Here is an 18,082-nt window from a genome sequence, read left to right on the forward strand (position 1 = left end):
AAGGAGATTTACAGAAGCCTGGGAAAGACCCATACAAGGATAGTTTTCAGAGGAAGAAATCCAAGTTACAAAAAAAAAAATGCTCTAAATCACAAGTAATTAGAGAATGCAAATTAAAACAACTCTGAAGTTCTACCGTATACCCATCAGATTGACAGAGTTGACAAAAAAGGAAGATGACAAATGCTGGAGGGGCTGTGGGAAAACAAATATGCTAATGTTCCATTGGTACAGCTGGGTACTGGTCTCACCATTCTGGGAAACAATTTGGAACCAGACCTGTAATGTCATTCAACTGTGCATACCCTTTGATGCAGCAATATTACTCCTGAATCTATAGTACAGAAAGATCAATGATAGAAGAAAAGAACACATATGTACAGAAATATTTATAGCAGCTCTTTTTTGGAGTGGCAAAGAATTGGAGGCAATTGGGGAAAGGCTGATTAAGTTATATTATATGAAAGTGATGGAATACTATTTTGTTATAAGAGATGATGAAAGGGAAGGCTTAAGATTTGTTTAAACCAACGCAGAATGACATGAGCAGAACCAGGAGACCAATTCACAAAATAACAACAATATTTAAAGATATAAACAACTTTAATACAAACACAGTGACCAGCCAGGATTCCAGATGACTCATGATGAAACAGGTTACCTACCTCCTGACAAAGGGAGAGGGGATGGACTCAGGGTACTCAGGTTTTTGGACATGGCCCATGTACAAATATGTATTTTTCTTGACTATACAAATTTGCAACAAGGGTTTTGTTTTTCTTGCTTTCTCAATTGGGGGTAGAAGAGTGGAAAGGAGAGATGACAGATATTCAGGAAAATAAAATTTTTAAAGAAAAAAGTCTACAGAAGGGTAGTCTTGAAGGCAATGAGGAAGAATATTCCAGGCATTGGTGACCTCCAGTGCCAGGGAGTGAAATCAAGGTAGAGCGTTACATGTGAAGAGCAGCAGATAGATCAAGATAATAGCTGGATTGTAGACAACATAAAGGAGAGTAGAATGTGTGAAGATTGAAAAAGTAGAAAAGGTTGTGAAGAACTGTCATTTCCAAACAGAAGACTTTCTATTTTATCCTGGAGGTAATAGAAAACCCCTGGGAGGAGAGGTAACATTGTCAGACACTGGCGGGTAAGTGGAGGATGGATTAGAGAGAGGACAATCAGTACAGTATTTCAATAGCCCATGATAAGGGCCTGTACTAATATGGTGCTTGTGTGAGCAGAGAGAAGGGGACATACATAAGAGATGTAACGAAGGTAGAATTAACAAAATTTGACAACAGATTCAGTATATGGTGTACATGAGAATGAGGATTCTAGGCTGACACCAATCTCGGTGTAGACCTGGTTGGATAGAAAGATAGTGATGCCCTAGACAGTTATCAGAAAAAGTGGGAAGAGAAGAGAGTTTGCTGAGAAAGGTGATGACTTCTATTAAGATTGGGATGTCTAAATGATAGTTGGTGATGCAGAACTCTAGCTCTGGAGAGCAATCAGGGTGAGATATATAGATCTAGGAATTATCTGCATGAAGGTGATCATTGCACCCATGGGAGCTAATGAGATCACCAAATGAGAAAGTATAGATGGAAAAGAGAAGAGGGTCAGAGTTTGAAGTGACAGCTATCAGTTAGTGGACATGACACAGATGAAGATCCAGCAAAGAACACTGAGAAGGAATAGTCATCGGTGGGAGGAGAACCAGAAGTGTCCAGAAAAAATTAGAGAAGAAAGGGCAGCTAGGTGGTGCAGTGAGTAGAGCACCGGCCCTGGAGTCAGGAGGACCTGAATTCAAATCCGGCCTCAGACTCTTGACACACGTACTTAGCTGTGTGACCTTGGACAAGTTACTTAACCCCAATTGCCCTGCCAAAAAGAAAAAAAAAATTAGTGAAGAAAAAGCATCCAGGAGGAGATGGTGGTCAGCAGTGTCAAAGGTTGCTGGGAGGTCAAAAAGGATGAGGATTAAGGAAGGGGAGGCTAAATGGGATCATGGAAAGGGCAGGTCTTGAGGTCAGAAGACTTTGAGTATTTCCCACACCGTAGGAGGGTGAGACAAGTCACAGCCCTTCTGTAGCTGAGCTTCCTTAGCTATAAAATAGGGATGATAATACCTGTGCTGCCTATGGGGCACTGTTGTTTTGAGTTTCAAGAGATTTGATATATGTGAGAGAGCTTGGTAAATACTAAAATCCTATAGAATTGGAACTCTTATTATATTATTATACATATCTCCTTTTTCATTAACATAATATAGGTCGTTAGTCTTGGTTTCCTGGGATGTCAAAAAAGGAAGTTTATCCTGTATGATGCGGTAATTCAGTTAAATTCAACAAGCGTTAAGTGGCTACTTTGTCCAAGGCTCTATGCCAGACACTGAGTACAAAGACAAGATGAAAGATAATCCAGAAAGGAGTGCTTTATAAATGATAACCTATTGAATTAGTTTTTAATTGTCATGAATACCAACTAGTGAAGCTCTCTGGAGTTATTTGATACTGTCTGAGTGGACTAAGCTGGTGTCTCAGCCTGACCTTGGGAGGGGAGAAATATCACCAGGCTAGATATCGCTTTAAACAAATCTGTTCTTTTATACCTCCCTTCTCTCTGTTTAGAACAAATAAAATTTAAGCAGGGGATACTTTGGTGTTGTCATTCAGTTGTTTCAGCCCTGCCTTATTCTTCATGACCCCATTTGGAGTTTTCTTCACAGAGACACTGGAGTGGTTTGCTTTTTTCCTTTTCCAGCTCATTTTACAGATGAGAAAACTAAGGCAAACAGAGTTAAGTGACTTGCCCAAGGTCACACAGCTAGTACGGGTCTGAGAGGCCAGATTTGAACTTAGTAAAAGGAGTACTTTCCTGACTCTAAGCCCAGTGTTTTATCTACTGTGCCACCTAAGCCACCCGAGGATAAAAGCGCCCAAAAATATAAATTGTAGTTTTATCTTTTAAGAGTTGTATTTAGAGACCATACTACTAAAGCTGATAGTTTTCTATATATTTGTGGCAGAAAAGACAAAACTACAAAAACAAGTTTTCTGTATAATTCTGAAGAAGCAGATTTTCAAACAAAAAAGAATCCTTGCACCTTCCAGGCTATTTAATGCAAAATGTACCACCTTCTCCTCTTTCCATACTGAAATCCTGCATATCCTTCTTCCAGGCCTAGGACAAGTTCTACTCTTGCCTGACCATCCAACACATTCATCTCTTCTCTGAACCTTACTGTGCTCTGCACTGGGCTGACATTTAATTGTTTTATGTGTACACATAAAGAGATTAGATGCGTCTGAGGAGCAGAGATCCAGTGCAGCCTGTAGTATGTCTCAGCATCGAGGACTGATTAGTAAACAAATAAAATGAAGAAATAAATATGGTGGCTTTGAAGAAAATGAGGCATATGTAATACAAAAGCCAGAAAGCCTTAGAGACCATGTGGGCCAATCCCCTGCCTTGGTCTTCACCTTCATTTATTTTCCAAGACAGATGGCAGCCTCTTCTATTGTTAAAGCATTCCAAAGATGGAGTAGTTGGTTACAGTGTTTGATCTTCTATCCCAGAGTTCTTTACCATACCACTGAGCTCCCATTTCAGCCCGTTTCCTTCTGCCTTCTCCCAGATGACTTTCAGCAGCCCTGCCTCACCTAAATTAAATCCAATTCATGCACAAGTCAGGACTTTAGTCTCACGATGTCATTGGTCCTCTTCAAGTAGGGCAAACAGCAGGGATAACAAGGGATAGTTGTGAAATAATTGTTTGCTTGCCTACTAAATACCTTCATGTACTTGAAGACCATTATTTTCACCTTAAACTTCTCTTTTCCAGATTAAACAAGCATAACTCCTTTCAATTTTTTTTTTCGTCTGTCACCATGGCTATAGTGATCATGGAAATACAAGGTTTTCTCGATTTAAAAATTCTTCCTCGAGGCACTGCCCAATAAACGTTCAATTACTTTCCAGATATTGAATAAAAAAATTCCACCTGGTTTCAGTGTCACCAGAGACTAGTTTAATGTTCTTGGGGGATTCCATTCAAATTACCTTCATTTGAATAATCAGTGCTGTAGTCCTGTTAAGTAGGTACTTAAAGCAGGCATGGGTGTTGACCATTTTGATTTGCTTTTTAATTAAAAGAATGTTGCAGGAATGTACACTCAAAAAAATGTTAGCTTCAAATTCAGTGTACAGAACTGCTCAGGATCTTTTAGAAAGTTTTACCAACACCAGAATTTTTTTGAAGATAATTCTCCGTCTATTATCACCAAAGCAATACTAACCCCCAATCCCACAGCCAAAGAAAACAAAAAACTGTACCATCTATTTGAATCCTTATAGAAAGCAGTGCTCTCTAATCATTAGACAGTGAGCCTAATTCTTTGCCACTGAGTCATAAGGCAAACTCACCTAAATCCCTGATTCCTTGGTCATTTAATGGCAGATCAAAATATCTTTGATATTTTAAAATATCTTTTGAATTACACTGGTCTCCTAGCTTTTCCCTGAACAAGACACTTCTCCAGGCTCTAAGCATTTCCTCTCACTGTCCCTCATGTCTGGAATGCTCTCCCTCCTTCGCTCCAACTACTGACCCTCCCTGGCTTCCTTTAAGTACCAACTAAAGACCCACCTTCTACAGGAAGCTTTCTTCAGCTCCTCTTAATTCCAGTGCTTTCCCTCCTGTTAATTATTTCTTGTTTATCTTATATGTGGCTTGCTTTGTATATATTTGTTTGTATGTTGTCTTCCCAGCACCTTAAGGGCAGGGATTTTTGCCTTTTTTTTTTGTATCCCCAGTGCTTAGTACAGTATCTGGCACATAGTAGGCAGTTAATAAATGTTTATTGAGTGACTGAAATAAAGATGTACTTTTCCCCCCATCCAAGTTCAAGGACTCCCTTTGGGATAGGGCATGTGTACCCCTAGTTAGGAACCCTGAGCTAGAGCATCAGTCAAGAAAGAATAAAAGGATGGCCACATAGTAGTGAGGGCCCAGTTGAAATCAGATAACAAATCGATTTCCTTAGTGTTGTTTAGGAACTAGTCCAAGAGGACCTGAGTCAGGATCTTACCAGAAATGGACAGCAGAAAAATGGCATAATTGCAACAATCAGCTTTCACACTTTCCACTTTAAGATGATGTCAGGACCAATACATGAGCCAAAGCAGGGACAATGACTGGTACCCACAAATAAGAGAAATATGCTGAATAAAGCAGAAAGTCAAGAAGGGACCTGGTGCTAGGTATAAGGAAAAGGCATTTGCAGGTGGTAGGCATATCAGGGAAGCACTGTCTCGGATTATAGATATTAACAGGGAAGACAAAGAGATCTGGGTGGGCAGGCAGTTTACATCCAGGTCATCTAGGAGAAGGCAATAGAGAGTGATCCAGACAGGAAGGCATTCAGCAGCAGAAATATAACAGTTGGCCATGTAATTCCAGAGCCAGGACCTGGGGCATTTGTGTATTTATTATATGTTTTGTACCTTTGGTGGACTTTATGCAAGATGTGTCTTAGTCACCTTGGAGCCTTGCAAACCTTAGTGGAGTGCTCTCCAAATACTGGACATTTAATAAAAATTCGAATTAAGTTAAATTGAATCTCCCCTCCTTGCTGAAAGACTTCAATAGTCAGTCAACAAACACTAATTTTCTGCTGTGAGCTACACGTTGTGCTAAATGTAGGGGAATACACACACACACACACACACACACACACACACACACACACACACACACGCGCGCGCGCGCGCAGCAAAAAAATAAAACCAGTCTCTTCTGTGAAGTAGCTCACAATTGAATGGGGAAGACAACACGAAAATGGCTATGAACAAACAAGGAATAAGTTTGAGATCATCAACATAGGGGTGATACTTGTATTTAGGGGGATCAAGAAGGACTTCTTGTGGGAAGCAGAATTTTAACTAGAACTTGAAGGAAACCAGGGAAGCCAAGAGGTGGAAATGAGGGAAGAATTCCAAGCATGGAGGAATGTAATGAAAATATGTTGTCGTCCAGAGATTGTATTATTCTTCATGGATCTGATGCTTGACCTTTTCAAAAGTTAATGAAGGCCATATGGCTGTGTCTTAACAAGGTCTTTATGCTCACATGCCTCCTTGGTATAGACCCCACTAGACTAGCAGGTTTATGCCTCCATTCAATAAATATTTACGTGCAGACGCTGTGCTACATACTGGATTCTGAGAATATCAATGACGTGTGACGCCCATCTCTGATGTGGTGGCCTCAGGGTCAGCATTAATAATAACTGGTGTTGATATAGTCCTTTTGAGGTTTACAAAACCCTTAACAGTCCTAGAAAATAGGTGCTACCATTATCCCCGTTGTACAGATGAGGAAACCGAGGCAGATAGCAGTTCAGTGATTCCTGCAGGGTCACACAACTAGTCTGGAACTCGGGTTTTCCTGACTCCAGGTCCAGAGTTGTCCACCGTCCCACCGAGCTGCTTTCATGGGTGCCTGTATATCTTCTGTGTCTCCGGCGTTTTCTCCTGAGCGAGATTAAGCCGTCTTATATCCAGTTTGTGTTTGCTACCTTGAGTACCTGTACAGGAACTGAGGGCCTCTGGTTAGTGTGGAAGTGTAGACATGAGCTATAGTTAGAGATCTTCCTGGAGGAAACCCTGGGTGGGGGCAACAAGCCCTGGATCAGACCTGGTCCCCTGTCATAGGTCATATGCATATGTGTGTGTGTGTGTGTGTATGTATATACACATACACATATATATATATACATACATATACACACTCATACACAGATACATACAGATAGTATATACATATATACTATATATGCATGTCTGTACACATATATAAATAATAGTATTATAGTATATACATTTATACTACATATAGTAAATCATATACTATTATATACTATGCTATATATTGTATACTATTATATAGTAAATTATATGCTATTGTATAGTATGTTATTTACTATTACATAGTACATTATATATTCTTATATAGTATATTAAATATGCCAATATATGATATAATATTATATAGCATATATACTAATAGATGACATACTATTATATAGTATATTATATGCTGTCATATAGTATATTACATACATTAATATATGGTATATTATGTAGTATATTAAATATGCTAATATATAGTATATGATATATGCTAATATATGATGTACTACTATATAGTATATTATATAATGTTACATAATATATGTACTAACACATGCTTGCTATCATATAGTATATTATATATACTAACATATATGATGCTAATATACTATTATTTAGTATATATACTAATATACGATGTACTGTTTAGCTTATTAGTACTATTATATATTGTACATTATTTACTATTATATAGCATATATATGTATATACTAGTATGTGACATGCTATTATACTATGTTATATACTGTCATATAGTATATTATATATACTAATATATGGTATACTATTATATAGTATATTATATATATACTAATATATGATGTAGCATTATATAGTATATTACATATACTAACATATGTACTATTATATAGTATGTTATATATACTAACATATATGATGCTAATATACTATTATAGAGTGTATTACATATACACTAATATATAATATACTGCTTAGTATGTCATATATACCATTATATATATAGCATATTATATACTATTATACATACTATGCATTATATATCATGTATACCGTTTATATGATATACTATTTTATTGTATTATATACTGAGAGAAAGACAGAGACAGAGAGAAATTGACTTGCTCCTTCCTTGTCTTCCATGACTGTACTCTGCCCTGGTTCTTTCCCTCCCTCCGTAACTGCTCCTTCTTCTTCTCCCTGGCTGGATCATTCTCTTTCTCCAGATCCTTTAACATGGGTGACATATGGGCCTCTGTCCTACTCTCTCTTTTCTACCCTCCTTCCCCCTCAATGATCTGTTGCAAAAATCCGGCTAGCAGCTATGGTGGGGGTGAAAGACCAACACAAGCCCAACAACAAGGATGCTGCCAGCACAGGTTCTTTTGATCTGCTTTACTAAGGAAAGTAATGTTAAGGGGTTAACAGTCTCACTTTAATCCAACATATACATATAAACTCACTTAGTTCAGGAGGAAAAGCCAGCAGCCTGAACTTCAGAGCAAATACAAACAAGTTACAAACATATACAATATAAACAGACCAGATCACAATTTATAGTTACCAAGAAACCATCAACATCTGGGTTGATGAGCCAGGAGGCCCTTAGAGTGGCTGCCCAGAGTCCCACGCCAACACTCCTCCAGGAGTGACGGCCTAAAGCAGATAACTCTGTTCTCTCTTTTTACACAGTTTTCAGATGTCATCAAACATCATCTGAGAGACCCAAACTTAGGTGCCTACTATTGGCTCTGGTCTTAGCAACTCCCCTTAGGGCCCTGGGGGCTTCACACCCTCGTCGGCTTAGCACCTAGTAAATAGAGGTTTGGGCCTAGGACTGTGCACCTAGTAAGGCTCAATCAAAGACACTTAATCAATTTAGCATTCTAAAACATTTTTAAAAGTCCCAGCTTAGTATTACATGATCTCACCTACTTACTGCCACAGAGTAGTTCAAATATCATCAGTATATAGATGACTTACAGATCTATATATCTAGCTCTAATATTTCATCTGAATTCTAGTCCTGCTTTGTAAAGTGCCTGCTGACTATTGACTCTTAAATGCCACCTGGCATTTGCTACAAGCCAAGCTGATTATCTGCTCCCTCCTTAACCCACCACTTTGCCAATCCAACAAACCTTTTTGAACACCTACTATGTGCCAAGCACTGTGCACTCTGAGGATACAACTAAAAAAGACAGTCCTTGCCCTCAAAAAGCTTACAGTCTAATAGGGGGAGAGAACACACAAAAATAGGCAGGAGAGGGAGAGGGGAATCTTGTTCCATAGAGTTGAAACTAGGCAAAGCAGCAGGTGCCATGTTGAAGGTACCACCACCCTCCCTGGCACACAGGTTTGTAACCTCAGAGCCATCCTTGAATCTTCCTTTTCTCTCATCACCATATCCAATAAACTACCAAGTCTTATGGATTGTCTCCATAACCTCTCGACTGTTGTATCCATTCCCATGATCACCACCCTAGCTTAGGCCCTCATCACTTCTCACTCAGACTACTCTGTAATAATAATCCTGATAGGTTCCCTTGCTGCCACCTTCTCCCCTCTCAAATATAGCCTCCATACAAAATAATCTTCTTACATCATGGGGCTGACCATGCCCCATACTCAGATACTTATGGTAATTCCCCATCATTTCTTGGCTAAAATACAAATTCCTTAGCCTAGTATTTAAGGCCCCTCACGATCTGGTTCCTACCTAACTTTCTAACTTTTTTTATAATCTCCTTTTCACAAACTCCGTGTTCCAGCCAAATTAGACTCCTGGCTATTCCATGAATTCAACATTCCATCTCCTTCCTACATGTATTGCAAAGACTGTGTCCCATACGTAGAATGCTTTCTTTATCTCTACTTTCAGAATCCTTATTCTCCTTCAGGGCTCTGCTCACGTGCCCTGTGTTCTGTGAGCTTTCCACTGATCCCTCTCAGCTGTTAGGGTTCTTTTCTTCCACAAATTACCTGGGAATTATATTTACATCTGTGCAACATTAAAATCACCCTCTCCCACCCAGTAAAATATCATTTTCTGCAGACAGGGGTTGTCTTTGGTTTTGTATTCCCCAGGGTCTAGCATAGTCCGTTGCATGGAGAAAGCACTTAATCGGAAGATTTGTTCAATTGATGCTGACCAACATTTGTTCTTGGTAAATTTGTCTGGGCTATTCTAGGCAAGGTCTTCAGCTCATTAAGGATATTCTCAATTTAGTTTCTCCATTAAAGAGAATAATCATCTCTTCCCACTTGGCATAATCCAGAAACTTACTAAAAATGCGGCCTCTCCAATGAGCTGAATCATTGACAAACAGACACCATTGAAGAACAGCCAGATTAGAATAAAAAATTCATTTGGGGTTTAGTCTCTCCTTACATGGTGATTGTATAAAGATGACTCACTTTTATACATCCATTTTGAAACGAATCTTTGAGCTGAAAATGCTTCGTGTCATTCATTTCCTTTCTATCTTAATTTTCTAAATCCTGAGTATTCAAAATTCTATCAAAGATGCTTCCAAACGCTCTGTCATATGCAAGTTTAGAACTCACTCAGGCCATCCATCATTTTGATCTTGAAGACATGGGGTTTGTCCTATCCTTTTGCAACCCCATCTCAGTAAATAAGATTTCTTGAAAGACAGACTATATTTTATTTTTTAAAGTAGGTTTTTTTAGGGAAGGACTTTTACAGGGTCTATGGCTAATAAGAAAATATTTATTTTAGATGCATGGAAAAAGGGTGTAGACAACTGGACCAAATAGCCATATGGCTACTTTCATCATTTGTTAAAAAAATAAATAAATAAAAGAACACAATTAAAAAGTCATCAAAACATAGATTCAGAAAGTAACAGAGAAGGAAGGGACCTTGAAGATTGTCTAATCCAGCCATCCAATCTTCTCATTTTATAGTTGGAGGACACAGTACATGAGACAGTAGGGTCCATGCATGGGAAGCCTGTTCAATGGTAATGTGATTCAAGTGCTGCGCCAAAGATAAGAAATGTGGATTTCAAGAAGGTTGGTTTGTTTTAAATTAGCTCTTTCTTACTCATCACCTAATCATTTTCATTCACTTAGCCAGTGCTATAACTAGCTACTTTTGCATCTAGGGCAAGCAGCACAAAATACACCTTCAGAATCAACTTTTAAAGGCAAATTCAGTAGACTTACAGTGGTGGTAGGGAGATCCTGGAACACCAACCTGTGCAGATAGGGGAAAGAGACAAATAGCCTAATGCTTGAGATTGGAGGGGTAGGGGAAGAGGGAGGCAGAGGAAGCAGGGCAGATGTGATTAAGGACATTCCTGGAGTACAACTTCTCAAGGGCAGAAAGTAAGCCATCTGGTAGCTTCCATTCTTGCTAATTCATCCTCACTAACCAGCTGCTAAGCACAATTGTCTCTATTGCTCTGAAGTCTATCCTAAGGCAACAACCTGGTCACCCCCACCTTGGCTATAGCTCTGTTTTTAGCATTCTGTTTGTGCATTCAGTTTTCAGCATGTCCTTGTTTTTATGGGATTTTTACAAATATTATTTTTTAATTTAATAATTTTTTCCAATTATAAGTAAAAAAAAGTTTTAACATTTGCTTCTTAAAACTCTGAGTTCCAAACTCACTCTCTTCTTCACTCCCTACCCCTTCATTGAGAAGGCAAGCAGTTTAGCATAGATTACACATATGCAGTCATGCAAAACATATTTCCATATTAGTCATGTTGTAAAAGAAAACACAGACCAAAAAAAAAAACCCACAAGAAAAACAAAGAAAGTGAAAAATAAAGTACACTTCAATCTTCATTCAGACTCCATCAGTTCTTTCTCTGGAGACATATAGAATTTTTCATCAGAAGTCCTAAGTTATTGTCTTGGATCACTGTATTGTTGAGAACAGCTAGGTCATTCACAGATGATCATTGTACGATATTGCTGTTACTGTGTACACTGTTCTCCTGGTTCTGCTCGACTTCACTTTGCATCAGTTCGTGTTAAGTCTTTCATGCTTGTCATTTCTTATAAAGCACAAAAGTATTCCATCACAATCATATGCCACAACTTGGTCAAGTATTTCCCAGTTGATGGACATCCCCTCAATTTCCAATTCTTCGTACTAAAAGAGCTGCTATAAATATTTGTGTACAAATAGATCCTTTTTTTCCTTTTTGTTTTTTATCTCTCTGGGATACAGACCTAGTAGTTATATTGCGCAGTCAAGGAGTATGCATGGTTTTATAGCTGTTTGAGCATAGTTCCAAATTGCTCTATAGAAGGGTTGAATCAATTCACAACTCAACCAACAGTGCATTAATGTCTTAATTTCCCACATCTCTCCAACATTTGTCATTTTCCTTTTCTGTCATATTAGTCAGTCTGATAGGTGTAAAGTGGTATCTCAGAGTTGTTTTAATTTGTGTTTCTCTAACCAATAGTGATTTAAAGCATTTTTTCATATTATTATAGACAGGTTTGATTACTTTGCCTGAAAATCACCTGTTCATATCCTTTGACCATTTATCAATTGGAGAATGGCTCTTATTTTTATCAATTTGACTCAGTTCTCTATATATTTGAGAAATGAGGCCTTTATCACAGATACTTGCTGTAAATTTTTTTTCATAGTTACAATTATTAACTTAATTTCCCTCCATCCTATTTTCCCCATATTTATCCTACTCTCTCCTTTTACCTTGTCCATCCTCAAAAGTGTTTTGCTTCTGACTTTCACCTCCCCCAATCTACCCTTCTACCCTCCCCTTCTCTTATCCCCTTCCCCTTCTACTTTCCTGTAAGGTAAGATAAATTTCCATACCCAACTGAGTATGGATGTTATTCCCTCTTTGAGCCAGTTCCAATGAGAGTAAGAATCAAATGCCCCTGCCCACTTCCCCCATCTTCCTCTCCACTATAAAAGTATAAATATTCTTTTTTGTTGTTTTGTTTTTATTTTTTAATTTTTAAAATTTATTTATTTTTAGTTTTCAACATTCACTTTTATAAGATTTTGAGTTCTTTTTCCCCACTCCCTACACTCCTCCCTCCCAAGATGGCATGTAATCTGACATAGGCTATACATGTACAGTCATATAAACATATTTCCACATTAGTCATGTTGTAAAGAAGAATCAGAACCAAAGGGGAAAAACCACAAGAAAGAAAAAAAAGAGAGAAAATAGTATGCTTTGATCTGCATTCAGACTCCATAGTTCTTTCTCTGGATGTGGATAGCATTTTCCATCTTTAGTCTTTTGGACTTGTCTTATGTCATTGCATTACTGAGAAGAGCTAAGTCTGCCAAAGTTGGTCATTGCACAATGTTGCTGTTACTGTGTACAATGTTCTCCTGGTTCTGCTCACTTCACTTAGCATCAGTTCATATAAGTCTTTCCAGGTTTTTCTGAAGTCTGCCCGCTTGTCATTTCTTATGGAATAATAATATTCCATTACATTCATATACCACAACTTCTTCAGTCATTCCCCAATTGATGGACATCCCCTCAATTTCCAATTCTTTGACACCACAAAAAGAGCTGCTATAAATATTTTTGTACATGTTGCTCCTTTTCCCATTTTTATGATTTCTTTGGGATACAGACCTCATAATGCTATTGCTGGATCTAAGGGTATGCACAGTTTGATTGCCCTTTGGGCATAGTTCCAAATTGCTTTCCAGAATGGTTGAATCAGTTCATACAAATATTGTTAAAACACTTTAAGTGGGCATTGTGTTCCTGTATCTCATGCTGATCCCTGTGAAAACTTGCATGTTTGTGAAAATGTTTGCATTTCCACAAACATGCTTACAAATTTCATAAGATTAAGATTATCATACCAGAAAAGCTTTCATGTACTAAGAGCTCTAATCTTGACAAAAATGTCCCTAAAATTAATTTGAGATTATAAAGGAAACTGTATGACCCAAACACATATTCATTTTTCTTTTTTCTCTATGGACAACAGCTAGACTTCAATTATTAGCCATAACAAGCTACTTCCATCTGATTAATTACTTATCTTGAGTCTTTTTTTCCAAGATAGCAAGGGCTTTAGATACCATCTAGGCCTATTCCATCAATTTATTTTAATTTATTGATACTTTTTTTTTACATAGAAACAACAGACCCCTTATAAACTACACTCCCTGAAAACAACTGAACAAAACTGCCTAACCGTTGCATTGTAATTGATAGTACAGTTTACTAATTGTTACAGAATGTGTGCTTCCATTTTGATGGCACGATGCCGATATCTTCACTTGTCTTTGTCGTCACTTCAGGGTGTCTTTATTTGCTTCATTGAAGCCATTGTGTAGATGGTTCTTTTGGCTCTGCTATCTTCCTACAAGAGGTATCATGATGTAGTAGACAGAGGGCTGGCTTCCAAATCAGAAAAACCCAAGTTCAAATCCTGCCTTTTATACATATCAGCTGTGTGATCATGGGCAAATCACTTAACCTCTTGAGGACTCCAAGGAACTTTGTAAGACCGTGCATTTAAGAGGAATTGTTGATCTTTTTGGATGGAGGGGATTTCCTCAATAGGACCTGCCAGCATCAATAAAACCACAGATCTGGACCAAGTCTTCTCAGGTCCCACATTTCTCTAAATTCTTCATACTTAATATTCTATTAGATTCTTATATGACTGTTAAGCCATTCCGCAATCACTAGACATGTAGTTGTTTCCAGTTTTCCCACAAAGAATATTGACATGAATATTTTTGTACATACAGTGTCTTTCCTTTTCATCAGTAACCTCCTTGTAACATAGTCCTAGTAGTGATATCCCTAGTTAAAGGGTATGAACATGTCTTAGATCTACTAAGCAGGATTAGAAGCCCTGTAAACCGATGGACATTCATGATGCTCTCTCCTTTGTTGTTTTGAGAAATATCATCAGAAGTATGTGTATCTGTAATCTGATGACCTGACTTAGAAACTCAGGCCTGTTGCTTATTACCTGTGCAGCCCTGGAGAAGTCACCAATCTCTCTTATTCCTTATCTGTAAAAAGAGGGAGTTGGGCTTCATGGCCTCTTCCAGTTCTGAACCTCATGATCAGTTCTTACTAATAAACTTTCTAAGCTTGTTCTCCCATTCCATGGCAGATACTGTCTAGATATCCACGAAGGAAATACACCAGGAATAAAAACATACCAACCTGAATGATAAAGGAAGATTTAGGCTTCTTCTTTGAAGCTCTCCAACAAAAGATCTAGTCGCCTCTCATTGGCTTTGATTAGATCCTGATTTTTTTCCCTCAGTCCTGAGATCTAAATAGCCTAAACTACCTAATGAAAGTCTGTATTTTGGAGAATTCCAGGCAGAATTAACTCATGTCACCTGATTCCTGTAGGTACTGCCTAAGAATAGTGTTGGGCAAAGTCAGTGTTCAGCATAAAAATTTGGTGTGTTTGCTCATGTCTGTGGATTATTAATGAGCCTAACCTTTCAGGTTTTCTTCTGTGAGGTACAAGTATTTCCTTAAATGATTGTCTTGTAAATAGATATAGCTTTCATTTCCAGATTTATGAATTCTGTTTTTAAAAGGCCAAGTCCCCTTTGAAGGGTAATCCCCTCCTCCCCTCCTCTTTTGACTTTCTACCGTATGAAAATCGACCAATTGCTTCGAAATATCATATTGCTGAAGGCTTTTATGCTGTGAAATGCCTGGAAGAAAGGAAACCTCCAAATACCACAGTTTTAATCAACTGGACACTTTAATGACTAGGGTAACTCTTGCCCAGGCAATCAGACACATAATTATATTTCAGATGCAAGAAAGGTCTCATCAAACAGGGAAAAACGTGTTCATGGTACACGGATTTGAAAATGAGCAATTAGAGATCCCAGTAGGCTACGGATACTCTGACAGGCAGAGTGATGAGGCAGGGAAGGCCTGTTGTCTTATCATATAAATCACACTTATAAATATGTTTACTTCTGAGAGCAACAGAAGCCCTGGGTGGGGACCGCGAATCAGAACCCAGCCTAGCCTTAAGTCTTAAGTGAGGCCCTTCGGAATGCTCTTTTGTGCGCTTCTCTCGTAAGCTTGTCTGTTGTGAACAGTTGTGTGTCCATCATAGCGGTAGAAGGGATGAGCATTGCAAGGTGGTACCCATCAGTTAGCAACAGAGGCAGCGGCGGTGGCGGCAGCGAGAGGCTGCGGGTGGCTCGAAGGGTGATGAAATTGGTAAATGCCCAGATATTGTGCGCCTATTGATCCGCCCCACTGGAAGGCTCTCAGTGGCTAAGTGACCCTCCCTGCCGCCCCCAGTCGGAGCCTAGTATGCAGCCGGCTCTGGCTGGCTGCTCCCTCCTCCTCCTCCTCTTCCTCCCGCTCCTGAATTCCTGAAGTTACACGGAGAGATAAGGGAGCCCATGGAAGCCCGAGCAGCAGTGGCGGCAGCGGACAGCAGACGGCAGCAGGCGCCACTCTCTGGTGACAGCCTCGCGGCTCCTGGGCTCGGGGCTCCCGGGCTGATGATGGCACGCTGAACGGAGCCGGCGCGCTGGGTGCCGCGAGCCTGCCTGCTGCGATGGGTCAGTGCTGCTGCAAGCTTTACTACTGCCTTCAGTGCCTGGACCAGACGGTACTTTGCTTTTCTCCTCCCCTACCCCCCCACCCTCTTTTTGGCATTTTGCTTTGAACGGGCAGAGAGGGAACCCCGAGCAACCACCAGTCTGATGCTCCTCCCTGGCCGGCGTGCGCGGCTTTGCTTTGTTGGTGGGCCAGCCCAAGCCCGGGGAGGCTCTGCTTATTTATACTCGGCTCAATTGTGAGGAGTGTTCAGGGAAACCGTAGATTATACACACAGACACACACATGCACAGAGACACACACATACACACAGACACACACACACTGCAGTGCCTTGCATAATTCTGGGTTCTTGCAGTTTGAGGTGGGCATTGTCCAGAAGGGACTCCCCACCCGCCCAAACGTTTCCGTGGCCACACCCGGCTCCGAATCCTTGGAATGATTTAACTTGGATTTTCTGGTATCTTAGGTACCCTACGTCATTGCAGCTCAGAGTTTCTGAGGTCACTCTTACTCTTGGGGGAAGAGGAGCGTTCTTTCTAGATCATTTTAAGTTTAACCTCAGTTTAGTCCAGCCTTTAAATTTCTGTTAAGTTTCCCAAGGTTGTCCTATTGTAGAAACTCAAAGATGAAGACAGTAGAGAGATTGAGACAGAGAGACAGAAAGACAGAGAGGGAAGAGGGAGGGGAGGAGAGAGGGAGGGACAGAGGGGGAGGGGGGAGAGAGAGAGAGAGAGAGAGAGAGACAGAGAGAGAGAGAGAGACAGAGAGAGAGAGACAGAGACAGAGAGAGAGACTGAAGTGTATCTGAGAGAATGTGGGAGAGAGAGCTACTGTAACAGTGTGTTTAAAAAGCTTACCTTAAAAATCCTACCTAGGTATTGACAATAGAGAGCGGATGAGAAAGGATTGTATGACGAGCCAACACAAAGCTGTTCTTTCTTTTTCCTTTGGACATTTGCCCAGACACGTGAGCTTGCACAGGTTGAGAAGGAGCATGTGCTTTTAATTTCCTTAATAGAAAAGTATGTTGGCAGGACCACTTGTCTGTGTAATATATTTTATTAGGTTGCTGGGTTTCTCTGAGATATGTGTGGTAGACTGATAAAAAGTTGGAGCTGTCTCCTTTGGGTCCAGGAGTGCATTAGTTAGTGAGATAGCTTGAGGTATACAGTATGTTACCAGATGAAGGGAAATGTATGGCTTAATATAAAACTCATTAAAATGTGGTCCCTGGGGAACATCTTAGTGATCAGTTCTGCTTGTGAACCTTGACCTGAAGGATGGCTACATACCACCTAGGATGATTAAACTGGCAGCTTTACAGCCATTTAGGCCTTTCTTTAGAGGGAAAAGAATAACTGTTCCCCATTTCTAACATCAATTTCAATGAGTTAGGCTATTGCTATGATGCACGTTGAGATGAAATATTTATATACACAGTAGACATGAATTCATGTGCTTTTAGCTTTAATGGAAATATTAAGCATTGGCACTCAGTTGTCCTCGAATCCACTATAGCAGTGACCAAGCACCATTTTAAAGAAAAATGTTCATTGTAATAGGAGCTGAAGGGTGCTTTGTAATAGTAGCTGTAGTTTTAAAAATGTGAGAGAATTGATACATGTATGTGCATATTATAAAGCTCATAGTCTATATTATAATACCCTATAATAGTACATTCCATTTTATTTCCTGGGGGGAAAAAACATATTTTACTGGGACTCTGTCTTTTCTTTGTTCTTATCCCAAGTTAAGTTAAAAAAAAATACAAAAGATAGACATATAATCAATTTGGGTTTGGAGAGATTAGATGAGAAATATTTTATAGATGAAAGACCATTAACCATAT

At 39.3% G+C, this 18,082-nt stretch overlaps 1 protein-coding gene across 2 annotated transcripts in view; it reads left to right on the plus strand.

The window, feature by feature from the left end:
• Nucleotides 1–18,082, plus strand: part of MTUS2 (microtubule associated scaffold protein 2) — a 476,293-nt gene that overhangs the window by 343,236 nt on the left and 114,975 nt on the right. Inside the window, exon 1 of one of the 2 annotated variants that reach the window (XM_036747012.1) lies at nucleotides 16,111–16,282. The exons of the other annotated variant lie outside the window; for it this stretch is intronic. Coding sequence (XP_036602907.1) covers nucleotides 16,229–16,282 — 54 coding nt within the window. The 5' untranslated portion in view covers nucleotides 16,111–16,228. Of the gene's footprint in view, nucleotides 1–16,110; nucleotides 16,283–18,082 lie in introns of those variants that run through there. 2 annotated transcript variants of the gene reach the window in all.

This window comes from Trichosurus vulpecula, chromosome 2 (genome assembly GCF_011100635.1).
Source record: "Trichosurus vulpecula isolate mTriVul1 chromosome 2, mTriVul1.pri, whole genome shotgun sequence".
Taxonomy (NCBI): domain Eukaryota; kingdom Metazoa; phylum Chordata; class Mammalia; order Diprotodontia; family Phalangeridae; genus Trichosurus; species Trichosurus vulpecula.